Source organism: Procambarus clarkii, chromosome 59 (genome assembly GCF_040958095.1).
Source record: "Procambarus clarkii isolate CNS0578487 chromosome 59, FALCON_Pclarkii_2.0, whole genome shotgun sequence".
Lineage (NCBI taxonomy): Eukaryota > Metazoa > Arthropoda > Malacostraca > Decapoda > Cambaridae > Procambarus > Procambarus clarkii.
Genome location: NC_091208.1, coordinates 16,141,501 through 16,167,507, shown reverse-complemented (window position 1 = coordinate 16,167,507; position 26,007 = coordinate 16,141,501). Strand labels below are relative to the sequence as shown.

The 26,007-nt window shown below is 41.0% G+C and overlaps 1 protein-coding gene across 1 annotated transcript in view; it reads left to right on the top strand.

Moving 5' to 3' along the window:
* Window positions 1–26,007, top strand: part of LOC123768337 (gamma-butyrobetaine dioxygenase) — a 278,683-nt gene that overhangs the window by 61,797 nt on the left and 190,879 nt on the right. Inside the window, 2 exon segments of the mRNA XM_069306882.1 lie at window positions 1,976–2,105; window positions 24,318–24,467. Coding sequence (XP_069162983.1) covers window positions 1,976–2,105; window positions 24,318–24,467 — 280 coding nt within the window.

Below are 26,007 nucleotides of genomic sequence, written 5' to 3'. Positions count from 1 at the left end.
ATTTTAACTCCAATAAAAAAAATTGACCTCATACATAGAGAAAAGGGTAGCTTTATCATTTCATAAGAAAAAAAATTATAGTAAATATATTAATTCAGGAAAACTTGGCTTATTAGGCAAATTCGGGCCTTGAATAGTAGGCTGAGAAGTGAGTTCTGGCTACTAGGTACGACATATATATATATATATATATATATATATATATATATATGTCGTACCTAGTAGCCAGAACTCACTTATCAGCCTACTATGCAAGGCCCGATTTGCCTAATAAGCCAAGTTTTCATGAATTAATATATTTTCTCTAATTTTTTTCCTTATGAAATGATAAAGCTAACCCATTTCATTATGTATAAGGTCAATTTTTTTTTATTGGAGTTAAAATTAACGTAGATATATGACCTGAACCTAACCAACCCTACCTAACCTAACCTAACCTATCTTTATAGGTTAGGTTAGGTTAGGTAGCCGAAAAAGTTAGGTTAGGTTAGGTTAGGTAAGGTTAGGTAGTCGAAAAAGCAATTAATTCATGAAAACTTGGCTTATTAGGCAAATCGGGCCTTGCATAGTAGGCTGAGAAGTGAGTTCTGGCTACTAGGTACGACATATATATATATGTCGTACCTAGTAGCCAGAACGCACTTCTCAGCCTACTATGCAAAGCCCGATTTGCCTAATAAGCCAAGTTTTCATGAATTAATGTTTTTTTGACTACCTAACCTACCTAACCTAACCTAACCTAACGTTTTCGGCTACCTAACCTAACCTAACCTATAAAGATAGGTTAGGTTAGGTTAGGTAGGGTTGGTTAGGTTCGGTCATATATCTATGTTAATTTTACCTCCAATGAAAAAAAAATTGACCTCATACATAATGAAATGGGTAGCTTTATCATTTCATAAGAAAAAAAATTAGAGAAAATATATTAATTCAGTAAAACTTGGCTTATTAGGCAAATCGGGCCCTGCATAGTAGGCTGATAAGTGCATTCTGGCTACTAGGTACGACATATATATATATATATATATATATATATATATATATATATATATATATATATATATATATATATATATATATATATATATTTATATATTATATATATACATATATATATATATATATATATATATATATATATATATATATATATGTATATATATTTATATATTTATATATATACATATATATATATATATATATATATATATATATATATATATATATATATATATATATATATATGTATATATGTGTGTGTGTGTGTGTGTGTGTGTTTGTGTGTGTGTGTGTGTTTGTGTGTGTGTGTGTGTGTGTGTGTGTGTGTGTGTGTGTGTGTGTGTGTGCGTGCGTGTGTGTGTGTGAAAATCATATTTAGGCAATGGAGTGACTTGAAGCAGCGTTCTGGTGATTCCCAGGCACCTACCGTAACCAACTCGGCCACAATGGTAGAAAAGTCGACCTACATGGAACTCTACTGAATTCACTTGGGGGTTCTGGAGGCCCCAAACAGGAGCCCATCCTGGGTTTCACAGTCAACCCGACCACACTCTGGCATACGGTGATGGCGTTCGCATTCTTACACCCCCACATCAGTTAACAATGATTCAGTGGCATGATATATCAGTGAAAATCATTTTGAGGCAATGGAGTGACTTTAGTGGGATTGGCAGTTCTGTAGGCAGTGTGGTCAGGTCGACTGTAAAGCCCGAAAGTTGGGCTCCAGTTAGGGCCTCCTAAACCTCCCAGTGAATTCAGTAGAGTTCCGTGTTGGTCACCTTTTGTACCATTGTGGCCGTGTTGGTTAAGGCAGGTGTCTGGGAATCACCAGAACGCTGGTTTAAGTCACTCCACAGACTATAAATGATTTTCATTAATATATCACGGCATTGTAATTTCATTGTGATATAATGATATTTCATTCTGTTTAAATTTCATTGTAAATTAATGGTAACCATGTAACCTGCACTCATAGGTACAAGCGAGAAGTGTCTATGGGTGGTGATAATGGGCATGTAAGTATGGAGGAGACCCAAGCAAACATCCAAGACCCTGTCGCCACTGTGTCCAGTGTTCTTCTTCTCCCATCCACGGCTATGATGCAGGTGAGCCTTTCCCTTCACACCAGATGTTCCTTTGTTTTGAGCCAGCTATGGACCTCCTGCACATGATATCATGCCGTTTTGTGCGGTACATAAAAATGCATATGATGGGAGCTAACCGACACTGCCTTCATGTAAGCTTATAGTAAATTTGGACTCATATCGTCGATTCTAGCATTAATATGACGAGGGATCTTTTTACAGTAATGATCGAACATCGTACATCATATCGGTGTCTTGGACGGATCAGTGAGACGAATGCAAATGTACTTATTTTAATTTGAAACGTTCTGTTATGCATGCTAACGATCACTTAGAATTTAAATAAAATAAAATTATTTTGGTAGCCAACATTAAAGAAGATGAAGCAATAATTGGAACTTTTCGCTAAGGGTCAATCTAATATTCCCATCATGGCGTCACCCCGAAGAGGGTCCCCATCAAGTGTCTGGACAAAATTACCATTGTTGTGTCATCAAATTAACGTCAATCTAAGTAAGAACAGAGTTGTAGCTATCGTGTATCGTAGCAATGTTAGACGTAAGTTCTTGTACCCGCCTCTAAATATTAACAGTTAAAATGCAGGTTCGAATCCTCGTCACGGCCCTTGTGGATTTGTTCATTATTAAATGTTCAATATAAATGAAATTTTAAACAGTCGTATTTTGGATGGAGTTAGAGGAAAGGATAGTTCATGAGATCAAGCTCCAGTCCCAAGTCACAGTTCTCCCTGGAAACTTCGTAAGAATATATCTGCTTCCATGTCCGAAGGGTTTGGAAAAGGCGGGTTCGGGAAAAAGTAGGATGTGGAGTTGAAATTCTTGAAGAGGGTGTGGATGGGGAACAAGGAGGCTAAAATGTTTGGTGGCCTGTCCACCGCGGGTTGGCGTCGAGTATTTTTCTTGAATCTTGTATTTGGTTTTGTTATTCCAACATATCCTTGGGCGGCGGTAAGTTGTGTCGGCTTAAGAGGTCCGTGCCAGGGCTGGAGGTGAGGTGGAGAGCAGCGTGGTGTGTTGGCGATGGGTAAACACGCCTCACTCTTTGTTTTTCATCAGACTTCTTTCTTCTGATGTAGGTGGTTGTGTCCATGTGTTCTAGGTCTTCTCGCACTTCTGGGTCTTCTGTTTCTTCTTCGTCTGGGTCTTGCTTCTTGTTGACATGGCCGACCCCACCAGTAGAGACGACATTAGACATGACATGACCCCCACCGGTTGAGACGACATTAGACATGACATGACCCCCACCAGTTGAGACGACATTAGAGGTAGACTCCTGTTCAACCTCATGACGGCAAGAAATCACCTTCCTCGGCCCCTTCTTTCACTCCTTCGTTGGCGCCCGCCCGGGAACCCCCGACATAGTACTGTCGAACCTCAAAGGTAACATATTTCACACCAGAATCAGCCCAGCCAGAGATGTGGGATCCCACATACCTACACTTATCCAGTTCCAAACGTTCCCCTTTATGATCCTTGGCAATCCTAGACCCAACCTCAGCACCCTCAGACTCTCCTCCCACATGGAATTCCTGGAAGGAGGAACCAGTAATCGAACTCCATAACCACCCTCCCCTGGACCTTAAATACAGCAGTGGGCACCCTACATGCCCGCATCAAAGAAGCAACCCTGGAACACGGCGACCTCACCAACATCAGAGTAATCAAAAACTACACCCCAGCTAGGGAAATCAAGGAAAGAATGAGGTCATATCAGCTAGAATGCGCTAAGCGCACTAACACCGCCACCCACCTCTGGACATGCTACAAGCCCTCAGACGCGAAGTAATAGGCCTCACACTACTCAACAAGCGCCACATCTGGGGCGCCCTAGTCAATCAGAGATTGACTAGGGCGAGATAAGAGATAACCGGCCGCGTTCTGGAGGAAGATAAAAAATCTCCTCGGCCCATCCAAAACCTCCACACTCCTTCATTAACCACACATACTCCGACGCCAACAACGTGATGATAACGACCAAAATCGAGAAACCCCAACTGCAGGTCAATCTAATGGAAAGGGTCTGGAACGCACTCTTCACTGAAAATCCCACCCAGGCCAACTTTGAAAACCACAGAATCGTTAACCATTGGGCAACAACCAACGAGGAGCACCTACTCAGTAGGCCCTCCATAGACGCGACGCAGCTCGACCCTAACCATTACCAGGCCCATCAACCTGCTCGAAATGAGGGATGTCCTGAGGAAGACAAGGAACAGGGCTAACTGTTACCACCTACAATCAACTTAAAATCTTCCCCCATCAACTACTTACAAACGCTGCTCAACATCTGCAACGCCATATTGACAACAGGACACCTTCCTCCAGCGTTTAAGACAGCAAAGATGATCTTCATCCCCAAGCCTGGAAAGAACAGGCACACCCAAAGAACTATAGGCCCATCTCCCTGCTGGAAACGGCGAGTAAATGCTTCTAGAAAATAATTTCGAATAATGTAAACTACTACACCTCTACACAGAAAAGCAGTTCGGCTTCAGGGCCCAACGTTCCACCCAACATGCTATTAACATTTTATACGACGCGGCCGACAACATTCGTAAGCAGAAGCAAACGGTACTAATAGCATCCAAAGACATTCACAAGCCCTTTGACAGCCTTTGGCACGACGTACTTCTATTCAAGATGGACCTTCCTGAGACTAATCAACAACTTTCTGAAAAGAAGGATGGTCAAGGAACTTAACAATATGCCTTCAGCCGAACAAGTCCAAGTGGGTGGGGACGAGAACAGATTGACTAGTTTAGCAGTTACCAGGGAGGATGTTATTAATCAAATAGTAAAAGTCAAACCAAACAAATCTCCACGCCCAGACGAAGTGTTTGCCAGGATGCTTAAAGAATTCAAAGAGCAGCTTTGCGAGCCACTGTCTACCATATTTAATAAATCGTGAGAGTCAGGCATAGTACCAGAGTCATGGAAGGTTGCTAATGTGGTACCAATTTTTAAGAAAGGAGATAGATCACTTGCATCAAACTATCAGCCTATTATCCTAACGTCTATAGTAGGAAAGTTACTTGAATCGATAATTGCAAATACAATTCATCTTCATCTTGAAAACATAAATTAATAAATGATTCACAACATGGTTTTACATATGGCCGTTCATGTTTAAAAAAAAATCTATCATTTTATTCCAGCATAGTTGAGGCAGTTGATAATGGTAAGGCTTATGATGTTGTGTACCTTGACTTCAGAAAAGCTTTTGATACAGTGCCATATTGATTGATTCAAAAGTAGAGGCTCATGGTAATGGGGGTGCTGAGTTGTGTTTGATTAGGGCATGGCTACACCAAAGGAAACAAAGAGTTAGTATAAATGGGGTTAAGTCAGAGTGAGAAAATGTTGTAGGTGGGGTACCTCAAGGCTCTGTCTTGGGACCTCTGTTATTTATAATATATATAAATGATTTACATTCAGGTTTGGGAGCAATATTTGCAAATTGGCCGATGATACAAAAATCTGTAGGGAAATAAACACGGAGAAAGACTCACTATGACTCCAAAACGATCTAAATAGAGTTTTGAAATAGTCAAAAGATTGGCAGATGCAGTTTAATGCTGATAAATGTCAGGTTTTGAAGCTAGATAATGTTGATAGAGTTACAAGATACGAGCTAGATAATGTTGAGATTGCGAAGTCGGATTGCGAAAGGGATCTGGAAGTTATGATTAGTAAGAATTTAAAACCCAAAAATCAATACATAAATGTTCGTAATAAGGCTAATTGGAAACAAGATTTATTTATCGAAGCGTTACTAATTAGACAAATGGTGTGGCTTTTCAGCTATATCTTGCTCTGGTTAGGTCTGTCTCAGTTTTTAATGGATCTATCCTTTCCCTAATCGTTGTTAGATATAACTGAAAAAAAACTTTAGGATTTGTCTTTGCTTACCCTGCTATGCGAACTTCATAGTTCGCATAGTTTATTTTTGCCCTCCTTATCTCTTTTTAACATTTCTAACCAGTTGTGCGAATTCCTATTCTAAACTGACGTCCCCAGTCTTAATCCTTTTGTACCACGCTCTCTTTCTACCAATAAGGTTCTTCACATCCATTGTTATCCATTTTGGTTCATTAGTATTCGATGTATGGTATACTATCGTATTCAATTTGTATGGTATACTCTGGTATTCAATTTGGTATACTATGGTATTCAATTTGGTATACTATGGTATTCAATTTGTATGGTATACTACGTTCCTGTGCTTTGCTTAGAATATTTTTAAATAAGTCATATTTTGAATCCACATCGAAATCCCTTTTTACTTCTCCTATCACTGGGTTCACGTCTAGCTCCAAGACCGGCCCATCCCCCATGCCCAAGAATTCCAATCTATTTGACCACAAAAATTAATTTAGCTATTAAAATCAGCTTTTCGAAAATTTGGCACTTTGATAGAATTTTTCTCCTACAGATCTATTACATTCTAAGCTAAATCTGATTTCTTTGTGATCACTGTTCCCTAGCTCACTCACTATTTTGATGTCATTAACTTGTGTTTCCCTGTTAGTTAACACTAAATCTAAAATATTATTTTCCCACGTTGTTTCCTTAATGTGTTCCGTAAGAAGCAATCGTCCATTAATTCTAGAAAATCTTCTGCTTCATTATTCCCTGTTCTGTTAAACCAATTTATTCCACTAAAATTAAAGTCACCCATGACACAAATACTGTTGGACCTAGATGCTCTAGATATTTCATCCCATAGATGCTTTGCTTCCATCCTGTCTAAGTTTGGTGGCCTATATATAACTTCTATTATAAGATTATTTGCTTTTTCGTTTAATTCTATCCAAATAGTTTCTGTGTGTGGCTCAGTTTTGATTCCCTCTTTGAGACTACATTTCAAATTTTCCCTAACATATACGGCTACTCCCTCTCCTCGTCTAATATATCTATCTGTATGAAATAGTTTCAGTAAGTGCAGTAATATCTATTTTTTCTGTGCAGACAAGAGAATTTAAATCGTTTATTTTGTTTCTTAGACTTCTACTGTTAGTATAATATACCCTAAGTGTATTGTTATTTTGAGGCCCTTCTCTTTCCCTGATCATTTTGCTAATTTGTTTCCCCCACAAACACATACTTTTATTACCTCCTTTCTCCATATTAATTCCCATACCACTATTTTCTAACAGTTTAAACCCAAACCCAAACAAACACCTCCAACCACTGGTTCCAACTAGCTCGCAACAACAACAACCCCAGCCCTCGATAGATGCCTCCCGAGCATACATGTCGCTTCTTCCATTGAATTGTTCCCAGTTACCTATGAAAGATATTGCATTTGATTTGCAATATTTGTCCAGTTGGCAATTGACACCAAGTGCCGTCGGCTGTCAATCATTTCCAACTCTATTTCTTGGAAAAATGCCACATATAATCAGGATTCCTCCCCATCTCCTAACTAATTATATGGCTGTCTTAAACCTCTGTATCAGTGTCTCACTTTTAACTCGTCCTACTTCATTTCCACGGGCAATGATACAAATAATGGGTATGTTCTCATTTCCAGCCATAATATGCTGTTTACTATGTCACCAGTTCCTGCTCCTGGGTAGCAAACTCTTAACCTGTTACCCCTATTTCTAGCACTAAAATCTCTATCTAAATACTTCACCTGGGAATCTTCCACAATCTAAATTCGCTTTGCTATTTCGACCTGCGCTTGAAGGACCTGCGCTCCTTTCGCTGACTTGCCTTTCGAGCGAACTGCAGGCTTCTACAGCATTCGTCTTCCAGCACGGCAAATGGGTTGGACGTCTTTATGACATTTGTAGGCGGTTTTGTCAGAGTCTTCTTAAGATACCTGTCCATTACAACATTCCAAGACGACGACTTTCTACTGATGCTCTCCTCATTTGCTTCCTCTTGACGTGTTTCCGTTTGTCTTAGCTCCTTCATCTGTCGTAGCTAGCACACCATCTCATTGTGACTGACTGCACCTGACTGTGCGAATAATGTTCAGTTCCCCTTTAGTAAATACAGAGACAAAATCTATATAAATAAAATTGTAAATTTTCGTTTGTTCAAAATCGCGCTCTGAAATTTTGACGCAACGTTCCCTTTGCATACGAGCGTGTTTTTATATACATATCATATAGATGTCACGTCTGTGATAGGTAAAAACATGTTTTCTTTTTAAAAACTGTGTTTTTCATGTGAGTTTCATGTGAGGGAAATCTCCGAGCTTTGAAATCTCTGAACAATCTCTGATTGCTTTGAAATTTTGATACAAAAACACACACGTGCATTCGAATACGTGTGTTTTTATATACCTACTATATGCATGCTACACCTGTGACAGGTAAAAATATGTTAAAAAAAAAACGCCATCTGTTGGACGTAAGGGCAACAAACACTGTAATCTTCGATTTTTTTTACCGATTGCCTTGAAATTTTGACACAAAGTTCCATTAGAATTCGTGTATGTTTTTATATACATATTATATAGATGCCACACCTGTGACAGGTAAAAACAGTTTTTTTTTAAACAGCGCCATCTGTTGTATTTAAAAGCAACACTCGCTATGATCAATATGTTACGATTCCATTTCAATGTATCCGATTGCATTGATAAATGGAATTTTCATAATTTTGATTTATTTTCATTTTGATTTAATTATTTTGTGTGGCATTGCATTGGAATTGAGCTGTGTTGTTTACCATACCATTCATTCATTATGTCATGTCTGTGACAGGTAAAAACATGTTTTTTTTTTAAACTGTTTTTCATGTGAGTTTTCACATGAGGGAAATCTCCAAAACCACTTTACCAATTGCTTTGAAATTATGACACAACGTTGCATTCGAATACAGGCATGTTTTTATGTACATACTATATACATGCCACACATGTGACAGGTAAAAACATGTTTTTTTTTAAACAGCGCCATCTGTAGGACGTAAGAGCAACACACGCTGTAATCTCCGAAAGTTCTTCACCGATTGCTTTGAAATTTTGACACAACGTTCCATTCGAATACGTGCATGTTTTTATATACCTACAATATATATGGCACGTGTGACATGTAAACACATGCTTTAAAAAAAACGCCATCTGTTGAATGTAGAAGCAACACACGCTATACAAAATATGTTACTATTCCATTTCAATTTTTCCAATTGCATTGATAAATTGAATTTTCATAGATTTCGATTTATTTTAATTTTGATTTAATTATTTTGTGTGACATTGCATTTGAATTAAGCTGTGTTGTTTAGCATACATTTCATTTTGTGAGTATAGTTTAATTTATTTCTTTTTCTTATTTCATTTCGTTTTTTAGCTTTTCTTATTTTTCAGTGATGGGAACATCAGATCATTTGGAAATGCATCAAACAAGGAAGTGGGGAATGATGGGGACGACGAGGGGATGGGAGTGGGGGATAGTGGGGAAGACGATGGAATGGGGGAGGGGGTAATGGTGGGGAGGATGAGGGGACGGGAGAGTGGGGGATGGTGAGGACGAGGGGACGGGGGAGTGGAGAATGGTGGGGAGGGCAAGGGGACAGGGGAGTGGGGGAGGACGAGGGGACGGGGTAGGGGGAATGGTGGGAAGGACGAGTGGATGAGGGAAGTGGGGATGGTGGGGAGGATGAGGGGATAGGGGAGTAGGGAATGGTTTGGATGATGAGGGGACGGGGGGTGGTGGGGAGGATGACGGGATGGCGGATTGGGGGAATGGTGGGGAGGACGAGGGGAAGGGGGAGGGTAGCTGTGGCCAGTATTTACAGGTAGTATTTATTAAAAATACTACTCATCTCTTCGTAAAACAAGAACTGGATAACACGAGGGGTTGGGAACAGGAGTGGAAGATAGTGACTACCCTAAGTAAAATACAGCTCTGCCCGATAGGCTGCTGGGCCAGCACGCTGGGAGCCATTAATATTGGAGGCACTCTGACGTTTGTCCAGAACTCTACCACGATCCTAGGATATGGCATATCTCGGTTACTAAACTCCAACGAACACATCAGCAAAAAATCGACGATGGCCAAGACGCAGCTCGCCAAGGTGCGCCGCTTTCATCAGGTCCAGCAGCACGTGAAACTGCACCTCTACAGGATGCTGATCAGGCCGATCCTGAAATACCAGTACACTCTGCTCACCATGACCAAAAATTCGAACATGCTCAAGTTGCAGCGCATTTAAAACAGAGCGTTGCGATTTGTGGCTAGCGTGTCGCTTATGGACAGGGTGTGTACAGTTAACCTACATACCAGATTGAAAATTAACCCGCTGAACGTTGGCCTGCACAGCCTCTCAATCAAGCAGCTACACAAAATGAAGAGTATGTATCTACCCAACCGTGACGGCTCCTTTGTGATACATAATACAACTTCCTATGAAATACCCGTCCAGCCCCACGGAACAAGGAGCAATTCCCTATAGCAAAAAATACGTAGATATATACACGCCACGGGCTTCTCAAGACCCAGAATTTTTAGCAGCCTGCCAACTGAGAACGAGTGCGAACCACCAGCCCCAATGTTCACCTAAGTCCCACTACCAGAAGATTGAAAGACACATAAATCCCAATTTCAGACAAACCACTGAACTCAAACTGCGAATGCACAGCACTCCAGGAACCAATGCGGCGAGCCAGCTGCACCTTCCATAAAAAAAAATAGCTCCACACAAATCATCACATCTCAGATCACACATCACCCCAAATAACACCACAGTAGAATGTCTCACCAAAATAATGTAGAAATTGATTGGAAAGTCCTGGGCATGGGGAGTGGGCTGGTCTTGGAGCGAGCTTGGTACATAAGGATTGGGAATGGGGAAATCAGTTTAGAACAAGAATTCGTCCAACTGGTTAGAAATTTAAAAAACAAAAAAAAACATATTAGGAGGGCAAAAAGAAACTATGAAGTTCGCATAGCAGGGCAAGCAAAGACAAATCCTAAAGTTTATTTTCGGTTATATCGAACAAAGATTAGAAAAAAGATTGGTCCATTAAAATCTGAGACAGGTCAGGTAACCGATAATAACGAAGAAATGTGTAGTAGTTTTAATAAATATTTTATCTCTGTATTTACTAAAGAAGAACTGAACATTATACCTTCAGCCGAGCAAGTCTATGTGGGTGGGGAAAAGGACCGGTTGATTAGTTTAGCCATGGAGGCTATTAAAGCCTCCACCTATTAGGCTATTAACATCCACCATGGAGGATGTTATTAAACAGATAATGAAACTCAAGCCAAATAGATCCCCCAGGGATTTCAGTTTCTTTTTACCATCCTTATCTCTTTTTTTAACATTTATAATCAGTTGGACGAATTCTTGTTCTAAACTGACTTCTCCATTCCTAGTCCTCTTATACCAAGCTCTCTACCTATAAGGTTCTTCAGATCCTTTGTTATCCATTTTGGGTCACTGTTATTCGATCTATTCACTTTGTATGGTATACTACGCTCCTGTGCTTTGCTTAGAATATTTTTAAATAAGTTATATTTTGATTCCACATCAAAATCCCTTTTCACATCAGGGGTCATTCCATCTCAAATCCCAAAAAAGTCACCTATGGCTCCCACTCGACCCTTTCCAAATGTCATGAAATTTTGTAGTAAGACAGCCCTAGACCCCAAATGACACTTTGCAAAATTTTTGAGCTCAATCTGCTTTGGTTCTTAAATAACAGGTCCATATTCAATGGGCTCTCGTCCCGTTAATGCGTAAGAACCACAAAAATGACCAATTTTGACCCTTTGTTAAATCACTTCTATTGCCTATAGGAGTGTGAAATTTGACATACCAGGACAACTGTTGGTGTAGAATAACGTAGTGTAATCTAAAAAGCAGTATGGGTGGCCATTCAGCTATCCATCCATGCTAAAATCACTGCCAAATTTTGTCGCGAGAAATTTGGACCCCAATTTTGAGACCACTTACTCATCAACAAAAGGTCTAAAGCCATGATCTTTTACAACGATGTATAACAAGCACAATATTATGCAGTGATGCAATAGAAACTCTGTTGTATCCATATGTCCAGAGGTGGCCCACTTGAAAGTTGGCCAAAAAAATGTTATGTGCAAAATGAGCCAACTTTCAGTGCAAAATATCTCAATATGAACATAAGAACATAAGAACATAAGAACAAAGGTAACTGCAGAAGGCCTATTGGCCCATACGAGGCAGCTCCTATTCTATAACCACCCAATCCCACTCATATACTTGTCCAACCCGTGCTTGAAACAATCGAGGGACCCCACCTCCACAATGTTACGCGGCAATTGGTTCCACAAATCAACAACCCTGTTACTGAACCAGTATTTACCCAAGTCTTTCCTAAATCTAAACTTATCCAATTTATATCCATTGTTTCGTGTTCTGTCCTGTGTTGATACTTTTAATACCCTATTAATATCCGCCCGGTTATGTCCATTCATCCACTTGTAAACCTCTATCATGTCACCCCTAACTCTTCGCCTTTCCAGTGAATGCAACTTAAGCTTTGTTAATCTTTCTTCATATGAAAGATTTCTAATTTGGGGAATTAACTTAGTCATCCTACGCTGGACACGTTCAAGTGAATTTATATCCATTCTATAATATGGCGACCAAAACTGAACTGCATAATCTAAATGGGGCCTAACTAGAGCAAGATATAGCTTGAGAACCACACCAGGTGTCTTGTTACTAACGCTGCGATTAATAAATCCAAGTGTCCGATTTGCCTTATTACGAACATTTATGCATTGATCCTTTTGTTTTAAATTCTTACTAATCATAACTCCCAGATCCCTTTCGCAATCCGACTTCGCAATCACAACACCATCTAGCTCGTATCTTGTAACTCTATCATCATTACCTAACCTCAGAACTTTACATTTATCAGCATTAAACTGCATCTGCCAATCCTTTGACCATTTCAAAACCCTATCTAGATCAACTTGAAGTGATAGTGAGTCCTCCTCCGAATTAATTTCCCTACCGATTTTCGTATCATCGGCAAATTTGCAAATGTTGCTACTCAAACCTGAATCTAAATCATTTATATATATTATAAACAACAGAGGTCCCAGGACAGAGCCTTGAGGCACTCCACTTACAACATTTTCCCACTCTGACTTGATTCCATTTATACTAACTCTCTGTTTCCTTTGGTATAGCCATGCCCTAATCCAGCTTAATATAGCACCCCCAATACCATGAGACTCTATTTTTTTAATCAGTCTTTCATGTGGCACTGTATCAAAAGCTTTGCTAAAGTCAAGGTATACAACATCGCAATCCTTACCACTATCAACTGCCTCAACAATGCTAGAATAAAAAGATAACAAATTTGTTAAACATGAACGGCCATTTATAAAACCATGTTGCGACTCAATTATTAATTTATGTTTTTCAAGATGAAGACGAATTTTATTTGCTATTATAGATTCGAGTAACTTTCCCACAATAGACGTTAGGCTAATTGGTCGATAGTTAGACGCAAGTGATCTATCTCCTTTCTTAAAAACTGGTATCACATTAGCAACTTTCCAAAACTCTGGCACTCTGCCTGACTCTATTGATTTATTAAATATGGTTGACAGTGGGTCACAAAGCTCCTCTTTGCATTCTTTAAGCACCCTAGCAAACACTTCATCCGGCCCTGGGGATTTGTTTGGTTTGAGTTTTACTATTTGTTTAAGAACATCCTCCCTGGTAACTGCTAAACTCGTCAACCTGTCCTCGTCCCCACCCACATAGACTTGTTCGGCTGAAGGCATATTGTTAAGTTCCTCTTTAGTAAATACAGATACAAAATATTTATTAAAAATACTACTCATCTCTTCATCACTATCTGTTATTTGACCTGTCTCAGTTTTTAATGGACCTATCCTTTCCCTAGTCTTAGTACGATATAACTGAAAAAACCCTTTAGGATTTGTCTTTGCTTGCCCTGCTATGCGAACTTCATAGTTTCTTTTTGCTTTCCTTATCTCTTTTTTAACATTTCTAACCAGTTGTACGAATTCCTGTTCTAAAGTGACCTCCCCATTTTTAATCCTTTTGTACCAAGCTCTCTTTTTACCTATAAGGTTCTTCAAATTCTTTGTTATCCACTTTGGGTCATTAGTATACGATCTATTCAATTTGCATGGTATACTACGTTCCTGTGCTTTGTTTAGAATATTCTTAAATAAGTTATATATTGAATCCACATCGAAATCCCCATTTAAGTCACCTATCGCTGGGTTCATGTCTCGCTCCAAGACCGGCCCACACCCCATACCCAAGCCTTTCCAATCAATTTGACCCAAAAAATTTCTTAGGCTATTAAAATCAGCTTTTCGAAAATCTGGCACTTTAACAGAATTTTCTCCTACTGGTCTATTCCATTCTATGCTAAATCTGATTTCTTTGTGATCACTGCTCCCTAGCTCACTCCCTATTTCGATGTCATTAATTTGCGTTTCCCTGTTAGTTAACACTAAATCTAAAATATTATTTTCCCGTGTTGGTTCCTTAATGTGTTGCGTAAGAAAGCAATCGTCAATTAATTCTAGAAAATCTTCTGCTTCACTATTCCCTGTTTTGTTCAACCAGTTTATTCCGCTAAAATTAAAGTCACCCATGACATAAATACTGTTAGATCTAGATGCTCTAGATATTTCATCCCATAGATGCTTTGCTTCCATTCTGTCTAAATTTGGTGGCCTATATATTACTCCTATTATAATATTATTAGCTTTTTCGTTTAATTCAATCCAAATAGTTTCTGTGTGTGGCTCTGTTTTGATTCCCTCTTTGAGACTACATTTCAAATTGTCCCTAACATATATGGCTACTCCACCTCCTCGTCTAATATATCTATCTGTGTGAAATAGTTTAAATCCATATATTTGATATTCAGCTAATAGTTCTCTATTTTCTACATTCATCCACGTTTCGGTAAGTGCAATAATATCTATTTTTTCTGTGCAGACAAGAGCACCCAATTCGTTAATTTTATTTCTTAGACTTCTACTGTTAGTGTAATATACCCTAAGTGAATTGTTATTTTGCGGACCTTCTCTTTCCCTGATCGTTTTGCCAATTCCTTTCTCCCACAAACATATACTTTTATTACCTCCTTCCTCCAAATCAATTCCCATACCTCTATCTACTAACAGTTTAAACCCAAACAAACACCTCTAACCACTTCTTCTAGCGAGTTCGCAACAGCAACAACCCCAGCTCTCGATAGATGCACCCCATCACGAGCATACATTTCATTTCTTCCATAGAAGTGTTCCCAGTTGTCTATGAAAGATATTGCATTTGATTTGCAATATCTTTCCAGCCGGCAATTGACACCAAGTGCCCTCGATATCCATTCATTTCCCACTCCCTTTCTTGGAAGAATGCCACATATGATCGGGATTCCTCCCTTGCTCCTAACTAACTCTATGGCTGTTTTATACCTCTGAATCAGTTCCTCACTCCTAACTCGACCAACATCATTTCCTCCCACGCTAATGCAAATAATGGGATTGTTCCCATTACCAGCCATAATATCATTCATGTTGTTTATAATATCACCAATGCCAGCTCCGGGATAGCAAACCCTTAACCTGTTCCCCCTATCTCTAGCACAAAACGTTCTATCCAAATACCTTATCTGGGAATCTCCCACAACTAATGTTTGCTTAGGTACTTCCTTTACTTTCTGAGGGGCCTGCGCTTCCTTTCTCTTCGTTGCTTTCCCTTTTGCGCGATCCACAGTCTCTCCACAGCACTCGTCCTCCAAAGCGTCAAATGAATTTGAAGTTGCTATGGCGTTTGAAGGCGGCTTTATCAAAGTCTTCTTAAGGCCCCTGTCTTTCGCAACTCTCCAAGACGAGGTCCCTTTACTGCTGGTCTCCTCCTTCGTTACTTCTCGTTGTTTTTTAAGCTGACGCACCTCCTCCCGCAGAGAGTCCAACTCTGTCCTCAGGGCTCCCACTAGAGTCACCAGGTCCTTCACTACAACTTCCATATTGCTATGATAATATAACAACCTATATGCGTCCATATAGGTTGTTACATGCGTTCACTTGGTACCATATGCGTCATTCTCAAATTGGTTTTGAATAACACTATTGGATAGAGCATATTTTTCTGTACAAGAGTAACCTTTATTTAGGTTGGGATCTGAATTCCTAGTTCAGCCAGAGGACTCTGAAAATGACATACCTTGGTGCGATATCGAAAAAATCAAATTATGATTCTCCATCTTCTTTATGCACTGATCATGACTTTTTTTCTTTCCAATCTTTCCGGGACACATTCGACTAAATTCTTCACCCTCAAAAAACTGAACTACCCTTTCCTTCACTTCCTCAGAAACTGACTTGTCCTGCATTTTCTTCGGAATTTCTAGTATTCCCTGTTCTTCTTTCAGCTTCCTAGCTTCGCGAACCCTGTATTCTAAACTTTGAATTGCTGCATTGTCTTTTTGATAGACCAGCTTTGTGGCACGAGGGTTAGGATTTGTATTTTTTCTTGTCGCTTTGCTACATGGAATTTTAGCTCCATTTCTTCAATGAGTTTATTAAAGTCTTGGCAATTTGTGCACTGTTGGCTAGAGCTTGGTACCAACAGGTTTTGGCAATCAATATTTCCTATTGCAGCAATCTTCTCGGCAATTATTTCCTGTGCTTGGCTAATCTTACGCTTTGCATAACCATGCTTATCCCTTGCACTAGCTCACTGATATTTAATAGGTGAGATGCCTAATACTGATAAACTTGTGTTTACACTTTCACAGGTTTCCATATTATCATCAGGGCCATCAGATTTAATAGAACTGGACTCACTTACCTGCTTACTGTCGAATTCCTTTCTACATGATGTGCACAACTTTTGGCCAGGCTTAATACTGACTTTCACCAAATCTGACATTTTCTCTGCAGTAGCTACTGTGATTGGTCGCAAAACTTTTCGCTTTATATGGCATTTCTTCTTGAAAAGATTGCAGCAAGTTTTTTGCAAAAATTCAAATTTCATCAACAGCAAAGCTTCATAATGGAGGCATACTTGAGATTCTCCATCCAAGTTCAGTTCACTTTGCTTTGCTATCAGTTTTTGATCGTCTGCACTATACTGATTTAGAAACTTCAAGCCTTTGTTGGGAGTGTAGGTTGTCAAGTGACATTCAGAAGAGCCACGCTCATGGCTAGCAATAGCACATGGCAATAAACCAATGGAATCCTGATTCATGACGTATTTGTAATCGAATTCATATAAAGTTATTTAACTAACTGAATACAGTAATTTCAAGTGAGACCTGTAATACATTAATACTAATATTGCTTTTTATTTATTTGTATGTTTTTTGCAATTAAATACATAAATAAGTAAACAGCAATGTTTGACCTGCTGACACGATACTACAAAGATGTAAAGATAAATATAGAACAGGAACCTAAAATAGCACTGATTGTTTAATAATAATTCTGAATCCCACCTAAAAAATGTTCAACCCAATGAAGCTTAAAATTTTTCCAATCAGTTTGGATATCAATTTCCTAGCAGTCATGATCAGTGCACAAAGAAGATGGAGAATCAATTTGATTTTTTCGATATTGCACCAAGGTATGTCATTTTCAGAGTCCTCTGGCTGAACTAGGAATTCAGATCCCAACCTAATTAAAGGTTACTCTTGTACAGAAAAATCTGCTCTATCCAATGGTGTTATGCAAAACCAAATTGGGAATGACGCATATTGAGATATTTTGCCTTGAAAGTCGGTTAGTTTTGCACAAAAAAATTTTTTTGGCCAACTTTCAAGTGGACCACCTCTGGACATATGGATACAACAGAGTTGCTATTGCATCACTGCACAATATTGTGCTTGTTATACATCGTTGTAAAAGATCATGGCGTTTAGACCTTTTGGTGATGAGTAAGTGGTCTCCAACTTGGGGTCCAAACTTCTCACGGCAAAATTTGGCAGTGATATTTAACATGGACTGGTAGCTGAATGGCTACCCAAACTACTTTTTTTTATTACACTGCTGTATTCCGCACCAAAAGTTGTCCTGGTATGCCAAATTTCCCACCTCTCTGAGCACTAGACGTGATTTGATAAAGGGTCAAAGTTGGCCCTTTTTACGATGTGTACGCATTAACGGGACGAGAGCCCATTAAACATGGACCTATTATTTAAGAACCAAAGCAGATTGAGCTCTAATATATTGCACAATTTAATTTGTGGTCTAGGGCTACTTTATTACAAAATTTCATTAGATTTAGAAAGGGTCGAGTGGGAGGCCTTTGGTGAATTCACATGGAATGACCCATCACCTATCTCTGGGTTTACTTCTCGCTCCAACATCAGCCCATCCCCCATGCCCAGGACTTTCCAATCTAATTATCCCCCAAAATTTATTAGACCATTAAATTCAGCTTTTCGAAAATCTGGCAATCTAACAGAATTTTCCCCTACAAATCAATTCCATTCTATGCTAAATCTGATTTCTTTGTGATCACTGTTTCCTAGCTCACCCCCTACGTCGATTTCATTAATTTGTGTTTCCCTGTTAGTTAACACTAAGTCTAAAATATTACTTCCATGCATTGGTTCCTTAATGTGTTGTTTGAGAAAGCAATCGTCAATTAATTCTAGAAAATCTTCTGCTTCATTATTTCCTGTTCTCTTAATCCAGTTGATTCCACTAAAATTAAAGTCACCCTTGACACAAATACTGTTTGACCTAGATGCTCTAGATATTTCATCCCATAGATACTTTGCTTGATTCCGTTTTTAAGACTACATTTCAAATTTTCTCTAACATATACATAAGTCCTCGTCTAATATATCTATCTGTGTGAAATAGTTTAAATCCATTTATTTGATATTCAGGTAATAGTTCTCTATTTTCTACATTCATCCACGTTTTGGTAGGTGCAATAATATATATTTTTTCTGTGCAGACAAGAGCATTTAAATAGTTTATTTTGTTTCTTAAACTTCTACTGTTAGTGTAATATACCCTAAGTGTATTATTATTTTGAGGCCCTTCTCTTTCCCTATTCATTTTGCCAATTTGTTTCCCAAACAAACACATACTTTTATTACCTCCTTTCTCCATGTCAATTCCCATACCACTATCTAGTAACAGTTTAAACCCAAACAAACCCCTACAGATTCCAACGAGTTGGCAACATTAACAACCCCAGTCCAAGATAGATGCATCCCATACCGAGCATACATGTCATTTCTTCTATTTTTATCTGTATCTATCAGATAACATTTCTAACATCTATCTAACATTTCTATCTATGTTAAGTGTTCCCAGTTATCTATGAATGATATTGCATTTGATTTGAATTATTTGTCCAGTCGGCAATTGACACCAAGTGCTCTCGACAACAACTAATTTCCAACTCCCCTTTCTTGAAAGAATGCCACATATGATCGGAATTCCTCCTGTGCTCCTAAGTAATTCTATGGCTGTTTTAAACTCTGTATCAGTGTCTCACTCCTAACTAGTCCAACATCATTTCCACTGGCATTGATACAAATAATGGGTTTGTTCCCATTTCCAGCCATAATATCATTCATGTTGTTAACAGTATCACCAATTCTAACTCGCAGAGAGCAAACCCTTAGCCTGTTCCCACTCTGTCTTTGGCACAACTATACATAGACCCCTCCATACTGAAGAGAGAGAGAGTACTTTGACCCGAGATACCGTTTATGCTGGAGATAACCCGGTCTCTCTGACCGACAGCCTGGAAGGAACTCCGCTACCTCGGGTGATGTGCGGATTATTCAAACGAACTTACACTGACGATACACCACCAAACCTTAGTTAATAAAACAAAGGGTTACCGACTCAATAGGGAAGACGCCTCCTCCAAGACAGAGCACCATACATAAACCAGGACAATAGCCAATCGCCATACCACTAGCCTCCTGCCGCAGAAGAAGAACTCAAGATCATCGCCAACAACAGAGCTCCAAGCCAAGATCAAAACATCATGCCAATCCATGGTGGATAAGCTACCGAACTTTCAAGCCTCCTCGTTCTCCATCCAAATCGTCCTCAGGAATTTCACCTCCCCACACCTCTTCCTCCACCATCCTTTCCAAGCCCTTTGGACATCAAACTGGAATCAGAAGCACTGATGGTATTACTAGCAGGCGTAGACAGTACGTCGGCGAGCGCATCGGCTGAAATGGTGATTGTAGGAGCGTTGGGAGCTGGAATGGAGGGTGTTTCCCTTTGTGCAGCCTGGGTCTTGGGTGGTGCTGGAGTCTGGGTTGAGGTCGACCTTGTACTAGTCCTTGTGGGCAGTAGGGGCAATGAGTCTGGCATCTGGGGCGATGATGGGGTCTGGGCTGTTGGCAAGATACAGAGCGTTGAGTTCAGTGACGAACCAGTGGTTATCTGGTCCGGCGAGCATCTTGAAGCTTGAATCATGCAGGACCGAAGGGTTTGGCGAGCTGGGGAATGAAGAACTTGAGGACATGGATGAAATCTCAGGAAACAGGAAGACGACGGCGTCGAGAGGTGCAGAAAATTCAGTGGCCTATTCACTGTGAACTGAAAAAGTCGTTACATTGATGGTCGATGTTGTAGTTTCCATTCTTTATACATCAATAGACTATCTAGCGGTTTGGAAGGCTTGAGGGCGAGGAGGGGCTCAGTCCTAATGGTAGTAGCTTGATGATGATACTCTCTGCAGGCGATGAGTCAAAATAACGTGGCTGAAGTATGTTGACCAGACCACACACTAGAAATTGAAGGAACGACGACGTTTCGGTCCGTCCTGGACCATTCTCAAGTCGATTGTGATGAGGACAGGTAGGGACAGGCATTAAATAGGCAAGAGAGAGCTGAGGAGGAAAGTCAGGTGTAGGGGAAGTAGTAATGAGAACTGCAGCTTTCCCCCTTCCATTTCTTTCTTTCTCTTTCCCTTTCTTTCTCTCTTCTCCCTTTTTCTGTTCATTGTCTTCTACGCTCCCTTGCTATCCTCTTCTTATTCCTATTACTATCTCCTTCGGTGGTTATAATAGGAGCTATAATTATAGCTCCTATTATAATTGGTAGCTATAATTGGTAGTTATAATAGAACCCCCAGAGAGAGAGGGGTCAAAAGGCGCAGTAATCACAACGAAAGACTTAGCCACACCAGGGGACGAAGTGGTCACCACCGGGGGCTGGAGGCTCGACCCAACCACAGAGGAGGGAGGGGAGCTGGGGGAAGAAGTCAGGACGGTCAAAGGAGGAGCAAGGTCGGGGCCCAATGCAGCGGGAGCTACAGAGCCTGGTCTTCCAATACAGGCCGACTCGGGGGCTTGGTCGCCCACCCCACGAGCCTGAGAGGGTACAACGGAAACATTCAACGACATAGAGACGAAAAGTGACAAATTCATCCACGAATGTGCCCCCATACCCACCATGGAGCCACAATTAGAGGCAGGACACCCAACAGGAAGCTATCGCCGATCATGCCGGGGCCCCCTAGGGGTGCGTCGTGAGTATACGCCCCACAAACGCCACCTTTAGAACCGTCAGTCCGTCGAGATCGGGTTCAGCGACGAAAGGGGGATTGACAATAAAAGGTTCCCCTCGCTCGAGACGTTGGGTACTACAGTTCTACGGGTGCAAGAGTTTGCCACCTCAAGCACCCGGGCGTCAAAACAGAAGAAGTCCAAAGAAATAATCCAAAACAAGCAAAAGGTCGGCAGGAAACGACAAGCAGATAGGAGAAGAGGGGGGAGAAAAACGAAACATAAGGAAAAGGAAAAGCGATCCGGCACAATTGGAGAAGACAGCAGCAGGAGTGCAAGGCCAGAAAAGGACAGAGGACTGCCCAACGGAGCATCACACTCCGGCAGCCGTCCACCAAGCCCCCTCACGACGCCAACGGGCCGGATGGGGAGGGGGCTTTATTTATCAAATAATTACAGTACAGTTACATCCTGCAATAATACCAAGTCATATATTATACAATACATAAATACAGTTTAAGCACTTTCCATTCACTATAACAATATGCAAGCTGAACATGAACTAAAGCTAGAACAAACAGAAAATATGTGAAAACATTACACCGACTTGTATACATGTGAGTCACAGGTGATCTGCCAGTCACCAAAACAATAACAGTCAGGCGAGTATCCATCCGGTACAACAATAGCTCCACCCCAATAAGATAGATACAACACTTTTATTACTCGTGTATTCCATTGTAGGAATCGAAGAACATACAATTTTTAGGAGACCAATAAATCCCTTATGTTTTTCCACCATGGATTTAGCACCATCTGTTGCGCAGTGTACTAAGTTTTCAAAGGGTACTTGTTTTTCTTCAAATCAATATCTCAAAGTCTCAAAAATTTATTATCCTTTTGTGTCCGTTTACAAAGATTTTACAAGGGACATTTCCTCACCATATCAAATTTATATATTTCTGCTTTCCTTTTTATTTTTACAACTAGCTGTGTTCTTGTTGTTGATTTAGGGGCGACGACGATCGTGGGATCGGATGCGCCCCGGCGTACCCATAAAGAATTAATTGTGAAGCCAAAAGGCGAGATGGATGTCGCTTATCAGCAGAAACTAATTTGCCTCGCAGCAAATAAACGCACAGCCAGATGATTGGGGAGCCCCAGGAGTCCCTCAGGGTGACAAGCACCGGCCCGCCCCAGACAGAGAACACTGGGTAGCAAAACCAAAAACTCGGGCCCCAACTAAAACCAAAATTCATCCAGTGCTCTCCTGGCAGAGCAGAAGCCAGCCACCCACCACGTACTGAGGAACACACCTGGAGCCCAACAAGACCCACCGACTCCCGGCACCTATCGGCCCAAGCCGGCGCCGGACACCGTCACCTACGCCGGGAGAACCAGCTAGGAAACGTTCAAAATAAATCAACAATCATGTGATCCAAGGCAATATGTGCGCCAGGCGTCGTAACTAATCCAGACCTATTGAATAAGGATGCCAAATTGCAGTATCAAATCCAAAATCGCGATAACAGAACGTGATCCGGCGGCTCCCAGGCGGAGAAGGCGTCCAGACGGCCGCTCGTCGTCAAGGTTGAACCAGGACCTGCCAGCTAGCTGTGTTTCTACATCAGCTGACATTTCATTATTTCTTCTCCGAATCGAATCATTACTCAATACTAATTTTGTAAAACGCTTGATGAATGTTAATGCAACAATGGTTTAGTGAGAACTTTCAATTGCAGGGCATGTAATATATTTCAGCAACTGTATGTGCACTTCCAGTTTTTGCAATTATTTGTGGACTTTCATAAGACGCAATTCCATTTGTTTTTGTTTGTATACTTTTTCTAAATAAAGAAGCAGTTTTTCGTTGTTAAAAAATTAAGTAATCAATAGTTAGGTCACCTGACATACCCATTGGTTACTTAAACATCCGCATAATCAGGATGTTTTCTCTTATAATGCTTTAAAAGCCTTGATGGCTTCATTGCTTCATTTGAAAATGAGCTGTTACATGAGACAAAGGTTGTTTTGGATCAAATGGATTTTCACCAAAGTCGTAAGACATATGCAGACGAGGAGTCACAATAACGTGGCTGAAATATACGACGACGTTTCGGTCCGTCCTGGACCTTTCTCAAGTCGATTGTATTGGATATGGACATTTACAATTGACTTGAGAATGGTCCACGACGAACCGAAACGTCGTCGTCCCATCACTTTCTAGTGTGTGGTTTGGTCAACATAAGACATACTCTTACAGATACCATCTACACTTCTTCATTTCTATTTTATGCGGGTGACAAAGAAGTTGAATGATTCAACGTGCTTTATTAGACTGACCATCTTAAACAATATATACATCGTATAGTCTATACTCGGGGAGAAATATTTTTTTTTATAAGTGGTACAAAGTAAATTTTGATCTCCCAAACTGTTATGTCATGACAGGATTATTATTCTCTGACAAACGAAACATTCCTTCTGCTAATAGTCAAAGCTAGACTTTCCCCGTGATATATAATCATATAAAGAAACACGATTGTGTTTATGGTTAAGGCCGCTCTATGTTAATGGTGATCAAGTCAGAAAAATAAATTTATCGTTATTTACTAATTACCAAGTTAAGCTCGTACTTTTTCTTATGGAAATAGGAGAACGAAAAGTTCCAAACAATTTTTGCCAATTAAAATATTAAGTCTAACCATGAACCGGAGGAAGCACAGCTAAGTATCTGGAAGAAATATTTACATTTGTATGATGACTTAACAGATTGAGTGGAGAAGCGGCGGGACGGACATGTTTCCCTACGTGTGGCTGCGAGACAACTGTCAGTGTCCAGCGTGTTTCCACCCTGTGTCGCGGTCGCGCTCACTCACTCTGGCCCACCTAAACCTCTCCGTCACTCCCTCCACTACCCAGGTAACAATATGCTACTATACATACCCATTATATTTGTGTATGAGTTGGGAAGAATAGAGAAAAGTTAACTCTCCTAAGTTTATATTTAGCAATTTACTGGGCCTGATGCAAGTTGGAAATTGCTGGAGGACATGTTTTACTTAAGCACTTTTCAGCATCTTCAGACGCAGAGGGAAATTTAATACAAATTAACAGAGGTAAAAATATATATTCTATGGCTGATGAGGAAAGGTGAAGTGTTACCCGGTTAAAAGGATTGGGTAATTTTGTCCTAAGACATTAGGTGTTATGTAACCTGTCAATTCTGGATTAATATTTTAGATGGTAAAATGTATTTAGGTGTAAGTTTGTTACTGATAATTTGATGGTTGCTTGATATGTGTTTCGTTGCTTCAGCTGTGTTTAATATGGTGTGCTTCGGTTGTGTTTGATATGTAGTGCTGATTCGCTTGTTGGCCGCCAGGGGGTCAAGACGCGCTAGCTTGACCTGGCAGTTGCTACCTAGAGTTGCGAGGAGGTGGGTGTGATTTGGCGTGTCGGCGCCATGGGGGCCCCCTCCCCCCTGTGGTGCGTGCCCATTCAATCGGCCTTGAGTTTTCTGCTCGGGCGGGATATCCCGAGGTGGGCTTGGTGCTGTGTGACATGCCGCGGGTCCCTGTGGGGGATGTCTATGGTGTTGAGCTGGTGTCTGCCCGTCGAGTCGTTGTTAAACTAACAACAGAGGAGGTGTATAGGGCGTTTTTACGTCGGTACGAGGGGCGGACCATGCCCCTGCCCGAGAGTGCGGACACTGTGGCTGTCTCCGATCGCAGTGGTGCCATCACGTATGTAAGCGTGCATGGGACGACCCTGGAATTTCCGGAGGGACTGCTGAGGCGTTATTTCGGCCAGTTTGGGGCGGTCGTCAGTGTGCGGTTGCACCTGCTCTCCTCGGGTCCGCTCAAGGGTGTGCGGTCCAATATTCGCACCCTAGGAATGAGGTTGCGGGCGGACATTCCTTCTCAAGTGAGGCTTCTGGGATATTCTGTCAGTATTTTATGCTCGCCAGCCCCGTTCTTGTTACCGTTGTGTCATCAGGCTGCTGGGTGCTCTGAACCTGCCGTCGCGCCCGTCAACCTCTTCCGTGAGGAGGATTTCCCGCCGCTCCCTGTGGAGGATGATTCGGTGGGTGTGGACGCCGTTTTGGCTGCTGCCGTGCCGCGTGTGTCGCCTGAAGCGTCTCCTGCAGATGTCGCCCCTCCTCCAGAGGCTGTGTTGCCTGTTGTGGTTGCCAACAGGCAACCGCAACAGGCAACACAGAGATGAGGCGGTTTCATCGCCGTCGGGTGTTCGTCCTGCCACGGTTGCTTTCCTGGATGCTTCCGTGGTTCTTCCGGCTCCTGTATGCGTGACAGGAAGGCGGGGGGGTCTTCCTGTTCTCCGTCTGTGGTGCCTGTCTCTGCACCCTCGGATTGTGCCCAGGATGTGCTGGGTGCTGGGGTCGCTGTGGGACCTCCTACTGTGCTCGACCTGGTTCCCCGTGTGGTTGAGGATGATGCCG